The sequence below is a fragment of the Mustela lutreola genome, chromosome 10, assembly GCF_030435805.1.
Source record: "Mustela lutreola isolate mMusLut2 chromosome 10, mMusLut2.pri, whole genome shotgun sequence".
Lineage (NCBI taxonomy): Eukaryota > Metazoa > Chordata > Mammalia > Carnivora > Mustelidae > Mustela > Mustela lutreola.
The window spans coordinates 84,426,876-84,446,946 of NC_081299.1; the positions used below are offsets into that span (position 1 = coordinate 84,426,876).

General features: G+C 39.3%; 1 protein-coding gene across 3 annotated transcripts in view; it reads right to left on the bottom strand.

Moving 5' to 3' along the window:
- Nucleotides 1-20,071, bottom strand: part of PLPPR5 (phospholipid phosphatase related 5) — a 117,654-nt gene that overhangs the window by 75,756 nt on the left and 21,827 nt on the right. For all 3 annotated transcript variants that reach the window (XM_059137076.1, XM_059137073.1, XM_059137074.1), the window contains one exon: nucleotides 1,838-1,970. In XM_059137076.1, the coding sequence (XP_058993059.1) occupies nucleotides 1,838-1,970 (133 nt within the window). The remainder of the gene's footprint in view (nucleotides 1-1,837; nucleotides 1,971-20,071) is intronic.

The following is a 20,071-nucleotide window of genomic DNA, read 5'->3' on the forward strand; positions in this document are numbered from 1 at the left end:
AGAAATGAAAGAGAATGGAGGAGCTTAAGAAAATGTTCATGCAGGTAACCTCTCCTTCCAAACATCATGGCCCAGCACAAGAACCTAAATGGCAAGTCTTCATCTCTACTCTCTTGAAATCTAGGCTAAGATGTAACTCATTCTATTTAACGAAACCATTCTCTTTATCTGCTGTAATAAGTTTTGCTGTGTAAAATAGAGAGAAGTATTTGATAAAGATATGGAAATGTCTCCTGATGTTTGTTAAGTTCCCAAATGTGCTTTTGAATTAAAATATTCAGTGCATCAGGCCCAAGGCCAATATTGTAGCTACAAAGATACTTATTAAAATGAGATCCCATGAGTGTATCCACGGTGCTGACCGCCAGCATAAAATCCCTACAAAGAATGATGCCCTATTATGCAGTAATGTTTTGCTTATAAACTTCCCATTTTAACAAAGTTGAAATATCCAAATCATAATGAACAAGAGAGAAGAAACAAATCAAGAATTCCTAAATATTTTATAAAATCATATAATAAGAAACACAAAGAGATTTAAAACAAGCTTTACTTTGTGCCATATATTCTTTAGAAATATGTGTGCAAATGCAAAAATACATCCACTTAAGTAGGCGTAATAAAATTTGCTTGAACAGTATTTTGGAAAGTGTCAATTTCATCATTTTTAGTTTTGAGTATATTATTGCTTATTTTGTTATTAAATGACTCATGCAAAGATCAATGAGTCAAGAACAAAGTATTGATGCATGTAAAAAATAGCTTTTTAAAGTTTCATATAAGAGTTGTCATCACTTCAACAGTATAAATAAGGGCTTAGAGATGTATAACTTGATGGCAATTTAAAAAACAGTCTTAGATATGGAGAGCTTTTGTCTTTAGAGAGACTCAAAGGCAAGATGACATTTGATTAGTCTTTAAGTGGGTTTATATATAGATTAGCTGATCTATGCATGATATCTCCAAGGTCTTCAACTTAATCCCACTGCTATGAGAAATATATTGAAAGGTACTGGACCTTAATCTCAATCTAAATACAGATAAAAATTTATTTAAAATTTTATTTAGCATATACAGACATACTTTTTTTTATCTGATAAATACAGGAAATGATCATTTATATTCAACTTTATTGTGTCAGTTAAAAAATTTGTCTTGGCCAAGTTTCTACTGACTTGAAATGATTTGTAATAATTCATCAATGTTTATATGTATTAGTGCTAGAATTTCAGACTGAAGGTTAAAGTATCAGTAAATTCTTTTCTAAAATTGAAAAAAAATTAATTTAATTCCAGTATAGTTAACATACAATGTTATAGTAGTTTCATATAGTGATAGTAAGTCTTTCCCTCTAATAAAATCACTAATTTGTTTTTGTTCACATTAAAAAAACCCCTAGAGGCAGCACATGGAGAGCTACATCTGATAATTAACAAACACAACATAATCTCTTCTCGGGCAATCTATTTTTCTTGTCTTTCATGATGTTCACCAATCTAACTAGATTATCATTTCTCCCCACTGTTTCTGAAATTTCATGAACACAGTAAATCATTTATTTTAATTATATAATTTTTAGTTTCTTAAAAAATATTAAACATCCAAGTGTGGTGTTCTTTTTTTTTTTTTTTTCTTTAAAATAATATGGAAATGACATGTGAGCTGGAGCCATATGAGAAAAAGTAGTACGCAATGTTATTTTTAAAACCAAACTGAGACCTTTCAAATAAAATATAATCCAATATTTGTACAGTCTTAAAATGCTGATCATTTTAAGGGTTAGCTTATACATAAACATGGTTTCCACAACAATAAAAATAATTCAGTGAACACATACCCAGAAATCGTACAGTTCGCCGCACCAGTGGGTTTATATAGCAACAATCTCCAGTTAAAATAGTTTTCTCCTGGTTTTCAAAATCCCGTGTGGCCAGTTGTAGGCAAAACACTGCAGTTTCTCCCACTATTATCTTGCAAGGAAATAAAAGGTTAAAGAACATTAGAATTTAAGCAGTATAAATATAGAATAATTTTATTTTTTAAAAATGCAAGAAAGTAACTCCTTTGAGTGGTAATGATCTCAATATAAAACTGAATCATATTTGCTTAACTAAGCCCTTTTTTAGAACCTTATCCCTATGCATACAACCCATATTTCTCTCAACTCAAGGAAGTATTAAACTGATAAATTATGAATACAAATGGACCATATCATTTTTGTTTTCTGGAAGACTTCATTAAAAAAAATTTACAAAGGATCTTTGCTTAAGGACGCACTTATTTATTTTTGGTATGTAACTGAATTTCATGTTTTTTCTTTAAGTGATTACGTCTTTCTTAAATTTGACACTGCCACAGAAATCGGAACAATTTTCTATGAAAACATTCTTGAAAGGATCAGATAAAGACACTCTAAAGTCAAATTACATTAATACTTTTATAACAAGAAACAAAATCAATTCAAACATGTGCTTGGCCTTGAGGTCATCCTTTGCCAAAATCTTATTATTCTATTCTGAGACAGTATTAAAAATTATAGACATTAATATATTCTTTATATTTTAGTACATATATGTCATTTTCATCTTCATAAAAAAAGGAAAGAAAAAATATTGTCATACTTCTTTTATAACTAAAAAAACCAAGACTTGAAACTCAAACGAATTGCCCAAAGCCACAGAGCCAGTAAGGAGAAAAATAAAAATCCGGATACAGATTCTTTGCTCTACTATGCTAATTTACTAAAGGACCTGCCTGTCTTCCCTTTGTGTTAAATACCATTTGCAGTGGTTTTCATATGTGGCTTTTAAAATCACCCAGCAAGGTATTAGGTACTAGAGAATGTGTTAATATTCCATTCCATGAATGAGGAAAGGAAGGATTAGGGAGGTTAGATAATTTGTTCCCCATCAAGCCAGTCAGAAGGCAAGCAGAAATTGCTGACTTGGCCTCAGATCTTTGGACTTTATTTAATATAATGATCAACAACACTAGAAATAAGATTAAGAGAAAAGAAATGGAGCAAATGGTATGTTGCCTAATTTGTCATTATTAAGGCTAGTTCTCAGTACATCTTGTCTAGGTGAAGTAACATCCTAAACAGAGAGTCCCTGAAATGGCCTGGAAAAATGCTTTTGGGGTCTTGATGAAAGGTAATACTTGTAATTATAGGATATTCAAAATTGTAAGTGGGAGATACAGAAGGATTTCATAAGAGATAAAACGTCTGACCTAGTTCTACTCTAATATAAGTAACAGATTATAGGGCATTTCTTAATTTTTATTCTTTTTTAAAAAAATTTTATTTATTTATTTGAGAGAGTGAGAGAGCATGAAAGGGGAGAAGGTCAGAGGGAGAACCAATGGAGCCACCCAGGTGCCCCAATTTTTATTCTTTCTAACTTTTCCTCTTTTCTTACTATATCTCTTCTTGCAGGGAGGTCAGGGTTCAAGGTTGTATCAGTACATGTGGAGCTGAATTCCATTAAAGGAGTCCAATCTTGCCTATCTGGTGGTAAGACTGGGCTGAATTAAGAAAAGCTAGAGTTCATAGCCTCCCAAATCCTCCTGAAATTTTTAACTCTGGTAAAGTAAAAGAGGTGTGTGATGAAACAGTTAATCTGGCCTTAAGAGGTGCAGGACGTATTTTCCACAGGTTCGTCAGCGGCCGGCAGGGCCCTAGGAGAAGCTGACAAACAGACAAGCTGTGTGCCTCACATCTTCTCATCTTCCTTTCTGAATCATTCTGCTGCTGCTCTTTGAAAGAAATTACTTCTTGCATTTTCAGTTTCAACTGCTTCCAGGTCTGTGTTGCCCTACAGTGTTCCAAATTCTAAGAGTCTACCACCTACTCCACATCATGAGCGCCTTGGCTCCCAGCCTGATTCCGCCCCCTTAAGCCTTCTCTCCCTTGCCAGAGCAGGTACTAGGGGGTCTCCACCTCCTCCTGGCTCTACCCCCGAGTACACTGACCCCCTCAACTCGGTCTGGTATTCTATGATACACAAAACTCCTCCGAATGTAACAGATACCCAATAATTCTTATTAAATGCATATGTGAATTCCATCCTCATTAGATCCGAAGCCTCTGACCTTTTGCCTGACTCCTAATAACCAACTCCTGCCGTGTTTCTGTGATGAAGGCTCTACCTTACACCTTAATCCCTTCCTATAACCAGATCCTGGATGCTTGTCGCTGACGTGATAACGCGTTTGGTTACCAGGTTCCGACCAGGCTAACACCTTGTCTTACCCAGGCCTTGTCTGGGTCCCTCTTCCTAGGGCTCTGCTTCCTGGTTTTCCTAATGCTAACCCCTTGCCTGGGTGCATGTCAGCACATTGCACATTTCTGAATTCCCTATTTTTGTCTTCAGCCTATCTGCCAAAACACCATCTCCATCAATACTGTTTGGCTGCTACTAAAAGAAACTCTCTCAAACTGGGTTAAGTAAAATTGGGAATTTATTCTAGGGTTTGGAGGGTTATCTCAGAACTCGGGGTATGGGACTCAGGATCAGATCCAGGAATGAAAATTCCTCAGGAATCTAGGCAACTACTCTCTCCATCTCACTCCCTGTCTCTGGAGTCACACTGCCTCTCAGCTCTTCTCTGAATGCCTGACTCATTCTTGTCTTTCTGCAAACCAGTTCTGCTGCTGGTTCGATTGCCCAACAGTTGTCAAGAGCCCTGTTTAGAACCTATCAGCTCAGTTCAGGGAAAGTTCAACCAATTAGATTTAATGTGTCCCAACTCCAAATCCCTAGGGGGTTCCACTGGGGACAGGTTCTCTTCTGGTCCAATTCACCAAAGTTAAGGAAGTGTGTCATGGTGCACGGAAACTGCCTCTCTGGGCAGAAAGCCTATTTCTCAGCAAAAGGGAGTTGCACTGATGTCTACCTCAACTCTTATCCATCCCATCTTGCTGGACCTCCCCACTCCCATGCTAATTCTTTCTCTAGACTAGCCCTTTCTACCATGTTCTCTGGGTACTGCATTCTGTGTGCCTCCTGGGACTTCATCTCATCAAATGTAGTGGCCTCGATCCTAATGTCTGCTCTCCTCTCGTGGCTGCACCTTCTTCACATGCTCCACTTCTGCCTCCCCTACTGTGATAGCTGTGAAATTCCTTAGCCAAATCGTACTCTCTCTTAACCTCTCTACCCGTCCCGACTTCCTAAGTCCAAACTCCCATTGTTTACTACTATCAGCAGGTTCATCTAACAAAACAAAAGCAATTTTTATTACGATGTATACTTAGATACCTTCTGAGTTAAGTACTCCATGTTAGGCATGGCTGTTTAAAGAAAGCTTTATAACCCAGTTGGGTAGACACAATTAAAATAATGAATAATAGTATGAGTCTAAGTTTTAGTTGGTTTGGACAATGACTACCAGTAGCACATTTAGGAAGAAATGTTGCTGAGTCACTGGAAGCATCTGTGGCCACAGTGAGACGGACCACTCAGATTGGCCTGCTGCAGGGAGGCTTTCCAGTTCACGCACCCAGCTGCTATTCCACTGGGACCACACTTCCTGTAGGCTCCTTCTAGTAAATGACTAAGTATGATGGGGGCACTCAGGAAAGCCTGTTGCCCTGAGATGTGGGATACCTCTGACTGGCAATTTTGATTTGAAAACTGTCAATCAGCCTGGCCAACTCTTTCTTAAAACTGTGCTGTGTTCTGAGGGGCTGGCGACCTTGTTCCCCTACGTTCCCCTTCTCTTTCACAGAGGTCATCATAGTCTGAGGGCTTTCACAGCCTTCTCTGGCCGAGCCCTCTCCAAACCTTTATCTTCTATAGGTGTAAAGCAGAAAGCCTTTGTCTGATCCCCAGTTCTACAGGAAGCCCTTAAGTAGTCCCTGTGCAAGGTTGGTGGTATCTTATTCATGGTCCATGTAAATCTGATATGGAATGTGACGATGCCCGTGAAATGCTCAGGAGCTGGTACCAAAGATGGTACTCAATGGCTCACCATTTTACCTACCCAGTCAGAGTTGTGTCTGAGCAACCATGCTATTCCTTGAGTCATAGTCCTCTCCTAACTGCAACCTGACAGTCTATGTGCTTGGAGGCAAGAGATGTGTTTCTGAGCCTCAACCCGCCAGGTAAATGGAAGCCTTATATTCCACAGCTGGAGTACCATGTTTCCTGTTATACTCCATCCTCTGATGGAGTAACTCCATTATGCTTTATTGAACTCAGTGTTGACATTATGAAGTCTCTTGAGCCCTACCTTGCTTATGAAGTGGGACCTACACACACACACCCTTTCTAAACAACCTATCCCATCTCTATCCCATCTTTGAGGATAGAACTGGTAGTGGTCCTATAGCTGATCCATTACCCTGCTTGGCAGTGAGTAAAAAGCTCCATCTTTCCAATGAATAGCAACCTACAAAGATGCGGGAACAAATCATTAATCCCCAAATATAAATGCTTAAATGTTTGTTATAAGCACATAACATTGTTCTCATGCCTCAGTTCCCAGAGGCTGACCCTCTAGTATGTATGCTCCTTAATGACAAAATACTGAAATAAGTTTTCTCAGGAAGATGAAATCACTGTAGACTTTCATCAAATGACAAACTCCAAATAGCTTTATGTTTTCATTTATGAAAACCTGATTAGAAATTGCTCTCTCTTTCAACTTTTGATGATTCAAAGATATCCATGCATAATTGTTTTGAAATTGGTACAAGAAAACCAGTGCAGATGTAAAGATGTAACGCAGCAGTAGAGGTCACATCATCAGTGTGATGGTAGTTGGCATGTCTCCTACACTTCAGATATATGTGAAATAATATCTGAAAAGCAACTTTATCCATAAAGGTATAGTCATGAGAGAGACTTAAATTTTAAAGTGCAGGAAGGCATTGGGTTTATATTTAGGTTTCTATCAAACACACTGTCCATTCTTGGTTATTTAGACACAGATAAAGAAGGAACTCATTTCCCTCCACAAACTTTAAGCTAGCCAAAGAAAATTCTTAGCTGTACCAAGAAGTGAAAAGCTACACTGGGTACTGTCTCATTAACTTTGTGTCATGATATGAGAAATTAAGGTTTCTTCAGTGTCTATATGTATTCCAGCACTTTTGCTGGAATTACTAACTTCTGGTTAGTAACTGGTGTTACTAACTTCTTAAAACATAGTTGCTAAGTGGAATTGAGGTTGGAGAGAGAATTTAATGAATTCAGGAGAATGACGGAAGAAGTAATATAGTTAGTGATAAATAGTAATAGATTTAGTGGTCCAGATTTCCTCCCAGCAGGTAAGAAACTATGGTTATGTTTTGCTCTAAGTATATATATTTCCTAATTTGACCACAAAAACTTGTGTCCTCACTTTCATATTATAAAGTTGCCTTGGGAAGTGGCTTCCTAGTCCAGACCAGCATTCCCTGCATGCCTGGTGCTAGGCGGTGACTTACACCAAAGGAACGTCAGGATCAATGATGTGTGTCAGTTTCAGACCAGGAGGAAAGTCGTGTGTACATTCTCCATGTTTTCTTCCCATCTGCTGCCCGGAAGCAGGGAACTCTCCAGGCCCAGGAGTTGCTGGTGCCGTAAGACAGAAGGAGTCAAAGTTCTCCAGTCAGTAGTGCTGCACTAGACTGTCATGTGAGTGGAAGATAAACTCTAACATGTGAAGCCAGTGAGATGTGGGGGTTTATTCATTCACAGCGATGAGAACTTGCTAATCTCCTGCTTTTTTTTTTTTTTTAAAGATTTTATTTATTTATTTGACAGAGAGAGATCACAAGTAGGCAGAGAGGCAGGCAGAGAGAGAGGAGGAAGCAGGCTCCCTGTTGAGCAGAGAGCCCGATGCGGGACTCGATCCCAGGACCCTGAGATCATGACCTGAGCTGAAGGCAGCGGCTTAACCCACTGAGCCACCCAGGCGCCCGTTCTTTTTTTTTTTTTTTTTTTGACTAAAGAGGGAATGAGTCTCACACTCCATTTTCAGAAGAGAATATTTGGTTGGAATTCAAAACCACTGGTTTTCAGTACATTCATTTTATGGTTAGCTTCTCTTTGCCAATTGATATCAGTTGATATTGGTATTTCATTTATGGTAATGATATGTTTTCTTTTACAATTTGTTGGTTAAGTGGATTGATTTAAAGAACAAAATAAGTGATAGTTGAGGTGGTATGTGGCTATGAGAGAAATCATGAAGCTGATACTCTGAGAGGCAAATTTGGGAAATATTTAACATATAACCAACTAACTTAAAGCTTCTACACAGCAAAAAACCCAGTATGCTCACAAAATGAAAAGGCAACCTATCAAATGGGAGAAAATCTATGCAAATCATATGTCTGATAAGGGTTTAGTATCCAAAATATATAAAGAACTCATATAACTCAACAATAAACAAAACAAAAATATTGAAAATGGACAAAAGAAACAACTGAACAGTTTTCTAAAGAAGACATACAAATGGCCAACAGTCACATGAAATGGTGCCCACCATCACTCATTATGAGGGCAATGCAAATCAAAACCACAATGAGATATCACCTTTACCCTTGTCAAAATGGCTGTGATCAAAAAGACAAGAGATAGGGTGCCTGGGTGGCTCAGTGGGTTAAGCCGCTGCCTTCGGCTCAGGTCATGATCTCAGGGTCCCGGGATCGAGTCCCACATCGGGCTCTCTGCTCAGCAGGGGGCCTGCTTCCCTTCCTCTCTCTCTGCCTGCCTCTATGCCTACTTGTGATCTCTGTCAAATAAATAAATAAAATCTTTAAAAAAAAAAAGACAAGAGATAATATGTGTTGGTGAAGATGTGGAGAAAAGGGAACCCTTGAGCACTGTTGGTGGGAATGCAAACTGGTGCAGCCACTATGGAAAACTGTATGGAGATTCCTCAAAAAATTAAAACTAAAACTACCTTGTGAGCCAGCAATCCTGCTTCTGGGTATATATCCAAAGGAACAGAAATTAGGATCTCAAAGAGATAACTGCACTCCAATGTTCATTGCAGCATTAGTCACAATGGCTATGAAGTGGAAACCATGTAAGTGTCTGTCAATGGATAAATGCATAAAGAAGTGATATATACCATATGTGGTATATACCATAAAGTGGTATATACAATGGAATACTATTCAGTCATGAGAAAGCAGAAAATCCTGCTGTTTGCTACAACCTGGATGAACCTTAAAGCATTTTGCTAAATAAATATATCAGACCAAGAAAAACATATATTGCATGGTATCACTTATATGTGGAATCTAAAAAAAAAAAAGAAAAAGAAAAAGAAAAAGAAAAGCTGAATGCATAGAAAGAGCAGAATGGTGGTTACCAGGTTGGAGGTTAGAGGGAAATAGGAAGATATTGGTCAGGACGCCTGGGTGGCTCAGTCGGTTAAGCATATGACTCTTGATTTCAGCTCGGTCATTATCTCAAGGGTCCCAGGATGGAGCCCTGAGTCAGGATTCCTGCTCAGTGGGGAGTATGCTTATCCCTCTCCTTCTGCTCCTACATTCTGTCCACACCCGGCTCCTGTGCTTTCTCAAATAGATAGATAAAATCTTAAAAAAGAAAGAAAGAAAGAAACAAACATACATACATACATACATACATACTGGTCCAAGGCCACAAACTTCCAGTTGTAAGATTAACAAGTTCTGAGGATCTAATGTACAGCATGGCGATCACAGCTAATAATACTGTGCTGAATACTTAAATGTTGCTACAAGAGTAGATCTTAAATGTTCTCACTCATGTGAGAGGACAGAGGTGTTAGCTAGTGTTACGGTGTTAATCCATTTTGAAATACATAAATCTATCAAATCCACACATTGTGCACCTTAAACTTGTGCAATATGTCATTATATCTCTGTGAAGCTGAAGAGAAAAAGACTGACAAGAAAACCAACTTACATGGCATTTACTAGGTATTAGGGATTGGTTTAAGTGCTTTGCAAATACTCAGCCATATTGTTATTAAAAACCAGCTCCAGATGAAGAAAATAAGGCACAGATGAAGTGAGCTTCCTGGGGCTGGGTGTGGAGTGAAGAGGCAGCATCTGAACCCAAGGCAGTTCATTCTCTGAACCTGTGCCCTTAATCTGCACATGGCAGTAGCAGTGGTTAGGACTGTGGGTAGGTGGCACCTAGAAAGCCCCCATATCCTAGGGCGTAGGATAGTTTTGGTGAAGCAGTGGGTCCAAAGGCAGCTTACACAGGAGGAAATGAGGTCAGGGACTGGATTTGGTCCTTTGTGTGAAGGTCCACAGTCTTTAGGAGACTTGCTCACACACATAGCAGGACACAAGAAACATGGGAACATGTTATCCCCACCGATGGCGGGACAAGCTCATGAAATCATTTTTTAATTGTGGAGCCAGTAGAAAACAGTTAGAGGTCAATTTTCAGAGTGCTCTCCGGACAGTGGTTTTCAGATGTGGTCCCAGCAGCAGCAGCAGCACCTGGGAACTTGACGGAAGTACAAACTGGCAAGCCTCGCCACAGACCTACTGTCTCGCAAGCTCTAGCTGGGAGATCCAGCCGCCTGTGTTTTAATAAGCCCGCCCAAGCTCCCTGTAGGATCTTCTGAGGGATCTAAAAGTCCTGATTGCCATATGTTTTAAAATTTTCAGAGATATCTTTAAAGGAATTTCTAGATATTTATTTGAACAAATAATGATTACGTATTTGTACTGTGCAAAGAGCTATTCTAGTCACTGTAGTGCCTAGAATGGGATTCTAGGTGGGATTCTACAAGGCAAGGTTCAATGAAACTTAAAATAAAAAGAAACCCGAAGCTTTCACTTTTCACATGTTTTAAGTGAGACTTGGAGAGACGGAGCATCCTGACAAGCCACTCACTGCTCAGCACCCCACACATGTTCATCCTCTGGCTTGGAGTCTACCACACTTCTCACTCTGGCTGAAATGCCAGAGGCGTCCGAGAAACTTAGAACATAGCTGCCAACACGAACACATGCACTAGCTCTACTAGTGAATGAATAAAGAAGAGACGAGATGAGGAGTACGTGCTCCCTGAGGACTAAACACGCAAATGACCCAACGTGGTGTTCCTCTCTGGAACATTCTTACAGAAAGGAATCCAGTCTTCTTCAACCCCATCTAAGCAGTGTGGTCAGTATTAAAACACTCCAGAGCCTGAGGATCTGGCTGCAGCCCAGCATGGAGAAGTACTACCTGGAACGTTTTTACTCTAAGCACCAGAAAGGCATACGTGTCTCTGTGAAGTAGTATAGTATGAACTTTTGCTTCAGTGTCTGCATCTATTAAAATGAGGATAATCGAAATAATGCCACCATAGGCTGTTGTAAGACTTAAATGAGTTAACTGTTACAAAATTCTTAGAGTAAGAGTTAGCACAGGGTAAGCACTGTGCAAATTTTAGCTATGATTAGAAGAGCTTGAAGGTTCTGTCCAACTCAGATCTGTGATGGGTTAGTGCTCATGGTAAGGAAATCTGGGATAGTTGGAATAAGATAATAGAGCAGTTTGCTATGTTGGGATCATGTGAAAGTCCTGACACTAATCTCACAGTGCATGAGTGTGTGCCTGTGTGTGTGTGGCTAGGGGTAAGTGGGGGGTGGCAAGTAGCATGATCATAGAGAAAAAGCAAGCATGGAATGCCTGACAACAAGGCACAGATTTATACTATGCACATTCTTTTTTTTTTTTTTTTTAATGATGATAAGTTTGTGAAAACCATTAAAACTTTCCCAGTTAATTAAATTTTACATGATCTTTATATTTGCCCAACCATTCACAAAAATGTAGTGAACATAAGCTATAAGAAAAATGAATTATGAGAGCACTATAATTCAGTCATTTTGCATGCTTGTAGTTTCAAGAAAAAATTTAATACATAAGGTCAAATTCTTCATGTTCACTAATCTACCATAGGGCAGTACCATTATAATGTACATGTCATTCCTCAAAAGAACTAATTCCTAATTTAAAAAAAAAACAAACAAACAAAAAACAAAAAAAGAAACAAAAACTGGTACACGGTTTTTTGTCTTGCTTTCTGCCCTTCTAAAATACATGTTGAAATTAATCCCCCTTGTTTTTTATCAACAATTTTAAAAAGCATGATAAAACTTGAAAAATTCTTTGGAAATTTGAGATAATGAGGTTTTTAGACACAAGTCTTTGAAGTACAGGCAATATTTAAATGTCCCTAAGTCATTACTTCCAAAACTATGTTCAGCAGGATGCTAAATGGGTTTGGGGGAAGGGAGATGTTCCTGGTCAAAAAAGAAAAAAAAAATCAGCTAAAAGCTACAAACTGTAATCTTCCCAGAGATGTAGAGTGCATATTAGCATGTTAAAACTCCTGTTTCCTAGCTGCCCCTTGATGGCATTACTTCACTGTCATCATTTTATAGATGAGAACAGTAGGCACAGAAAGATTATTATGACTTACTTAAGGTCATTTAGCTACTAAGTCCTACAGTCTGGATTCAACTCCATGCCATCCAGTTCTGGAGTTCAACTTGACATTATACTGTGTTTTTAAATTTTGGTTTATTTTCAGAAACATCTGGCAATCAAAGCTTTCTGGTTTGAACTTCTGCATTTAAGATGGTAATTTCCTCCCAATTAGCTTTCTTATATGGCCAAAAGCACACAGTCTGTTAAAGAAAACTGTTAACTTTACTGCCCACGGTTTCCCAAACTTGTTTGATTTTAGAAACCTATGTTCTAGGGACAACCCTAAATATTTGGTAAAGCCGATATTCCAGAAACACTAGGGAAAGTCAATCAAAGCAAGTCTTCCTATTTAGAAGAAAGGAATTTACATTTAGGAAGGATTCGTTAGTATAGTTACTTAAAATAACTGAATAAAAGAATTTGGGCTCTTCAGGGAAAAAAGGGAAGGTGAAAAAGGCTAACTTTATAAAGTGATGACAAACACATTCACCACTTCCCCGATTATTAGGAAGAGGAGAAAGCAGTACTTCAAACAAAAGAGAACAAGTATTAATTCACACAATGAGAGAGAAAGGTATTATTCTAAACTGTGACACAGGTGGGAAATAAAAAGGCACTTAAGTAGCACTTTTGAGATGTTGTTTGTGCAGCAGAAAATGGCCAGGGAACGATGGTGGATTTACCTGACCTTTCGGATCTGAGAATCACATTTCTTTCCTACAGTGCAGAAGAGTCATACTTTCCCTCACTGGACCTCCTTGGGGTGTCTGCTGGCTGTTGAGTCTGGGGAGAATTATCAAAGGACCTGAGCCTGTGTAGTGGATCTTCGTAACTGCCTCGTAGCAGAGAGTAATTCTGTTTCTTTTCTTCTCCCTATCTTTTTTTTAATGTTTATTTTTTTTGCGAGTTCAGAAAATCTAGACCGCTGTATAGTTGAGATTCCTTCTGTATCAAAGTGTAAGTCTCCGTTGTACAACAGGACTGAATTATTAGTGGTCACCGTCAAGGGCCTCACTGCATTAAGGGAATGTGCACTCGACAGACCACACTGTGATAGGCCGGGTAACACTCCTTTTCATGGAAATAGGCTTTTCAGGTGACAGCTCCGCCTGGGAAAGCAGAAATAGTGTTCCCTGCAATTTCCAATTCATCATACAGATCTATCCCTGGAGGCCATCTTCTTCCGGTTTTCTTGGCTTTCATTTATCTCATCTTTAAACAGACTGACAGAACAAATGTCTTTTAAGGCCATTCATTTTTACTGGGGAAAAAAAAATGACTAGACATTTGAAGGACTTTATTTTTAAAACACTTTCACAGAAAGAGTAAATGTTGATTACATAGGAAATCCTTATACTTTACTAAACCATTAAAAATGTTTGATGAGAACGCACAAAGAAAAGCATGATTGAGACCCAAAAATAAATGAATGAGATGAATCTTGGAACATAAACTCGCTTTGCAGTCTGGTCTCATTTGTTTTTGGTATGAGTGCAACTTTCCAGCTTACTGCTTCTGGTGTATTAGGAAAAGGTATAATTATAATTTGAATGTGAAACCCTAATAGCTCTGGTTCAGCTGAATTTATTAAGCAAGCCAATTTAAGGTATCCAATATATAACAGGAAGTATCTTTTACAAAACTGATTACTTATGAACTTAAACACCTTTAATTTCAGCTTATGATACATAATGTATTATATAAATTCATAAACGTTTTCCCTTTGTTGTCATTTTTAAAAGTCATTTTGAGAAATGACTTTTTTTGTGTATGCTCATAGAGCATACACAACAATATTTGTAAAGCATTTAGAACCGTACGTGGTTCGGTTCTAAATGCTTTACAAATATTGTTGTGTATGCTCTATGAGGGAGATATTACTATTCCTTCTTACAGATAAGGAAACTGAGGCACAAAGAAGTTGAGTAATTTCCCCAAGTTCCCACAACTTGTAAATGGCAGACCTGAGATTCAAACCTAGGCCATGTGACTCCAACTTGAATATTATACTCATCATCAAAGATTTGTTCAGGAATGGAGTCAAAATGCTTTATGAAACACATATTAACTCACTTTATCACCCGATGTCAACCTTGGCATTTTAATATTTTATTAGTTTGCTTTATTTTAGGAAGAAAAGTCAGGCAGTTAAAGCCTTTCTATCTGAACTTCCGTACTTAGGAATACAATTTCCCCCAACAAGCTTTTCTACATAAAGGAATATAATTTCCCCCAACAAGCTTTTCTCCATAAGCATCAATATGGGAATCTGTTCTTTAAAAACAGGACAAAACAAAACAAAACAAAACAGCTAGATAAATAAAGCTTATAGATAAGACATTCCAACAAACAGTAACATTTATTCAAACAAAGAGAAGTAGATAGAGTTTATATGGGTTGGCAGAGTGCAGGCGGGCTGGGAATATTAATTTTCTAAATGTGTCCCCAACCTGCTGCAACTTATTTTTGGAAGCAGCCTGTTACCTCAAAATGTTATTTGGAAAGCCTGTGATGGAATAGTTTGGTGGGACATTCAGATAATATTAACAGGAACTTCATTTTAGGCAAGATAAAATTTTGAAGAAAAGTTAAAGATTTATGTTATTTCTCAAAAACATAATGATAAAATATTCATTGTATATAACGTAGTTTCTATGCAGTCTTCTCATCACCACTCCTTGCAAGATTCAGATTAGCTTTCACAGGTATTTGAACATGCAGGTAAACAACTGCCCTCAGGTAAGACTGACTCCTTGACTTTGACACTTGGAAGGAGTTCAATCTTACCTAGTCCCTTCATCCTTCAGAACACTTGTTCAAATGTCCAAACCATGCGTAATCTTAGATTCTGCTTCTCTATGGAGTCCTGTTATGGGCTGTCAAAATATTTAGAGTCATCACCTCTCAGCAGTTAACAAGAGTTGCTGAAAACATATAAAAGCCAACTCCATGCTCTCTGGCACCGAGGTCCCTAACTCTGAGCAGCGATATCCAGAGAAGGGCTCAGAAACAGTATTTCTGGTCTGTTCTGTTTCATTCAGAATCAAAATGAGTCTTTCTGATTCTTTCATTGCATGGAATAGCTTCATGTTAATAGTGTTGGTTCCTTCTCATGTGGACCCACGGCCCCCCCCCCCCCCCCGCCCCGTGGTCCCGCCATCGGGACCATATGTGTTGTAGACTGGTGACAACACTTGACGGTGGAGCAAACCCCCACCTGCACAGTACACTACTAACCACCACGCAAAGTACACGTAGCACCCTCCAGATGCTCTAGCTTCCGACTCACACTTTCCCACAGAGATCTTAGGAGGTATTGGGCCTGAATAAACCCTGCGTGGGAAGAATGAGAGCCCTGTCACAGGCATGAGAGAAGAGGATCCTCGGTTCACAGTCTTTCTTTCCAAGCCCCCCTGGGTACTGTAGCACGTTTCAAAATCATACTGACCTACTGTTTATCACATTTCACAGTTGGCAGACATTTTGAGAATTTTGCAATTCAGTACCAAAAGGTAAACTTGTAACAGGTAACTGAAATCCTGTGAATATTTGAGTTCTATGAATAAACGACTCAATGAATATAGATTGGAGTCCAATGAATATAGGACTCAAATACTTGGAAAAACATACCCTCAAAAAGAAACGGCAAACAATCGTACTTAATGAGCAATTCTGAGCACAGTGTGCTGGCCGGCAGTTTTAGATGGCTATTAAAATCTCAATCAAGTTTTCTTTCAAAATCTTAATTATAATCTCTCCATATGAACGCAAGCAAAATAGTATTGAAATGAACCTGTTATGTGCAGTGCTGATCACTTTAAATGTTTATTTAATATCAGTATTTATAATTCATGACAGCATTAGAATATTCAAGTGAATTAAAATTCTTCATATCTGAAAGAAAACTAAACCTCTATTTACTAAATATTGATTGAACCCAAACTTACATGTAGCAGACACTGTTGTCTGTTTAATCAATATTAACTAGCCATCTTTCTCACAGAGCCTTGATTTTGTTCCGTTATCAACCTTCCCTATTATGGTCACAGTCTTCAGGGAGTCATGGTCATCCTTAGCCTCAAAGGATGAATGATTTACCAAGTCCTGATGGCTCCATCTGTGACTAATTTAGGCCTGGGCATGAGACAGAGTTGCACCCAAGGAGGATGAGGAGACCTTTGCTAGGGATGGTGCTTCCAAAGAGAGGTTCATGCTTTTCAAAAGAAACTCAAAGAAGTATTCTTCTGCTAGACATCAACTTCGCATGTGATTCCAGAAGAAGGGTGGTCATGGTCCACCATGAGAGAAGCCAGCCAAGAGCAGAGCAGACACATATTATGTCAGAGTTCCAAGAGAAGAGAAACATGGATCTTTGATCTGTCATTCAGATACTGAATTAGTCATTTTGAGCCAACCCAATGGCACTCCCTGTTACATGACATAATAAATTTTCCTTATTGTTTAAATGGTTAAGTTGGAGTTCTCTCTTATGTACATATGGAAGCAATCTAATTGATACAAAAATATGGCCCTGAACTTGGTGATGGTAAGGTAGAGAGTAGAAAGAAAATCTCATGAGCGATGATGTTTTTTATATGGCACATGGCTTAAAAGGCTAGAGCTATGTTTACCACAAGCAAAGTTATATAGACTACAGACTGGGGAATAAGACTGAAAGAAGGAACAGGAAAAAGAGCTTTACAGGTAGGGTGACAACATAATTTATCACCCAAACTATTACACTTCGGAGTGTGAAATGAAAGCTTAGTAATATTGCTATCAAGACAACAGGAATAAACCGGACTGACCCAGGCAAACCAGCACACATGGTTGCCACAACTACAGAGCAAAGGAGAAGTTAAATAAAGCCTTGGAGGAGGGAAATTACAGGATGTCTTTGAGAGACGGTAAGTGGCCCAGTTTGGTTGGAATGCAGACTGGATATGAGGGCTGATAGGAGATTACCTTGGGACGGTGATGTAAATGCCTGGAGATTCATGCAAAAAGTTGGTACTTCATTTTGTTCACAGTGGGAGGCTATGAAATTTCGGGGCAGGGGAGTGTTGTGATCAGACCTATGCTTTGGAAAAATCAATCTAGAAGCAGAGGAGACTAGCAAGAGAGGTAAAAGTCCTGTAAGTCACTACTGTGGTCATCCTTCCAGGTAATGAGGCAGGCTTACAGCACTGGGAAAGCGAAGGGGCACATGCCAAGAATGAGGACAGGAGAGCAGAAGGAAAGAAAGGCTTAAGAATACATTTTGACGGCACCTGGGTGGCTCAGTGGGTTAAAGCCTCTGCCTCTGGCTCAGGTCATGATCCCAATCGAGCCCCACATCGGCTGAGCAGAGAGCCTGCTTCCCCTGCTCCCCGCTGCTCCGCCTGCCTCTGTGCCTACTTGTGATCTCTGTCAAATAAATAAATAAAATCTTAAAAAAAAAAAAAAGAATAAATTTTGAGATTGCCTACAACTGGGGAGTGGGAAATAAAAAGAGAAGTAAACAAAGGACACAAAGCAGGAGTGTCCGGAGTCCAAAGAAAATGATCACATCAAGGAATCCCGGAGAGGAGAGAATTTCTAGGGGGGTGGGGAGGCGGTCTTTGATCTGTGCTTCAGTGTCCTAAAGAAGTAGAGGAAGTGAACGTCCAAGTGAGAAGGTTGTTGTCAGTGACCTCCAAGAAAGGGGCTGACAGTGACAAAACAAAAATTTTTCACATTTCCTTTGCCTTTCAGAAAACCTTGTCAGTTGAATCAGTGCAGTTTGAATCCCCAAACCATCTAACCTTCAAAGACCTGAGTTCAACTGAAATAATGAAATAAATTTATTTGGTGAGTAGAAGGTGGGGCTCTGACATGGATTACAGATGTGTCATCCTACTTCAATTTCAGCTCAGTCATGACCCCCTTCACAAAGCCAGAGTCACTGAAATACACTATCCCTTTGGTCCCTAAACCTTCAGCTCGAGCCTACCTGATCTTTGAAAACTCTGACCTTAAGCGAGAGAGGTTTACACAGCTACAGCTCAAGGACTGTGATTCAAGGTCAAGTCTCTGTGCTAATTCAAGTTGAACATTCTGGCCCATATTTGATAATGAGAATTATGAATTGCTCCTGATATGCAATTTCAACTTTGTGCCTGAGCTCTGCTAGCTCATCTCAGTTCCTGAGGCTCTGCTCTGGTCACCCAGTCAGCACCCCAGTCCCCCGAAGGAGACTATCTGTTCCCATTTGTCTTCCGGGTACTTGAGTTCTTCTGCTTAACTCTAGACAGCGGCGAATGCCCTATTCTCTTACTTGGAAACAGATTTTCCTCACACCCACCAGCTCCCAGATTCCCAGGAGCTATGTCATGTCCAATGCCAGAACATGTGGTTACTCCCCACTGGTCTCCCTGACACACTTTCCCAGAATCCATGTCTTCTGTAACTTTTCCTTTCACAGCCCATGTTCTGCTGCAGGACCAGATGCCCAGAGCACCTTTAGGGGAGTCTACCCTTCTGGGTCCATTCCTCAATTGCTTCCACCCCCTAGCTCTTCCTGGCTTAACCCATTCCATTGGGTTACAGAGTGGGTCTCTGCCTGACCTGATACATAGTAATACATTCCAGTATCCAATCTCACCTTTGCAAAAGGCATCCAGGCAAGGGGAGCACTTGTAAACTGGAACAAGAAGAAAAAAGATTCTGCACTATCCTCATCCATTAACAAAAATCTTGGCTGTAATTCATGGACTTGGAGATATATAGGAAGCTGAGAGAAGCACTGATCCATGGGACACAGATACCCCGAAGGTTGCAGCAGAGTATTTGTTGCCAATATTTTCAGTATGGATAAAGTTGTCAATGATGATATTTTGGTGACAATACTTGAAATAAAAGTACAAAAATAGCCCATGCATAATGTCAAACAATAAAGTGTTAAGTTCTCCGGATGTCTATCTAAAACAGATCTGATGCCTCTAGGAACTGAACACAAATGCAAACAGAAGCTTTCTCTTTCTCTTTTTTTTTCAAGATTTTGTTTATTTATTGGAGAGAGAGAGAAAGTGAGCATGAGCAGTGGGGAGGGAGAGGGAGAAGAGAGAGAGAGAGAAGCAGACCCCCTGCTAAACAGGGAGCCCAACACAGGGCTCAGTCTCAGGACTCCAAGATCATGACCTGAGCCCAAGGTGGATACTTGACAAACTGAGTCACCCAAGTGCCCCGACAGAAGCTTCTCTTAATAGGGGTATTTGCTTAGGAAAGGATTGGCTGGAACCCAGGAACAGTAACATTATCAGAACCTTTCATAAAATGAAGCAAGAGAGAAATGCTTCCCCATTTCCAAGACACCTGGACTGAAGCTCTACCACACCAACAAAGAATAAAATGTTTTCTGGAGGATGGTAATGGACATCATAATGTTTGTCGCTTTCTTATACAATTCTCCCACGGCATTGCAGGATCTCTTCTATTGTTTAACTTCCATGTCTAGCAAGTTGCCTAGCAAGTAGCAGATATTCACTAAAAATTGTGTGAATGAATGAATGAACAAAAGGAAGGGAGGGAGGGAGGGGAAATGTAGGTAGGTATGACTGTGCTTGAACTGCAGCCTTTAGGGTACTTGCTGCCACCATGTGTGCTGGAGATCAGACATAATTCAATTA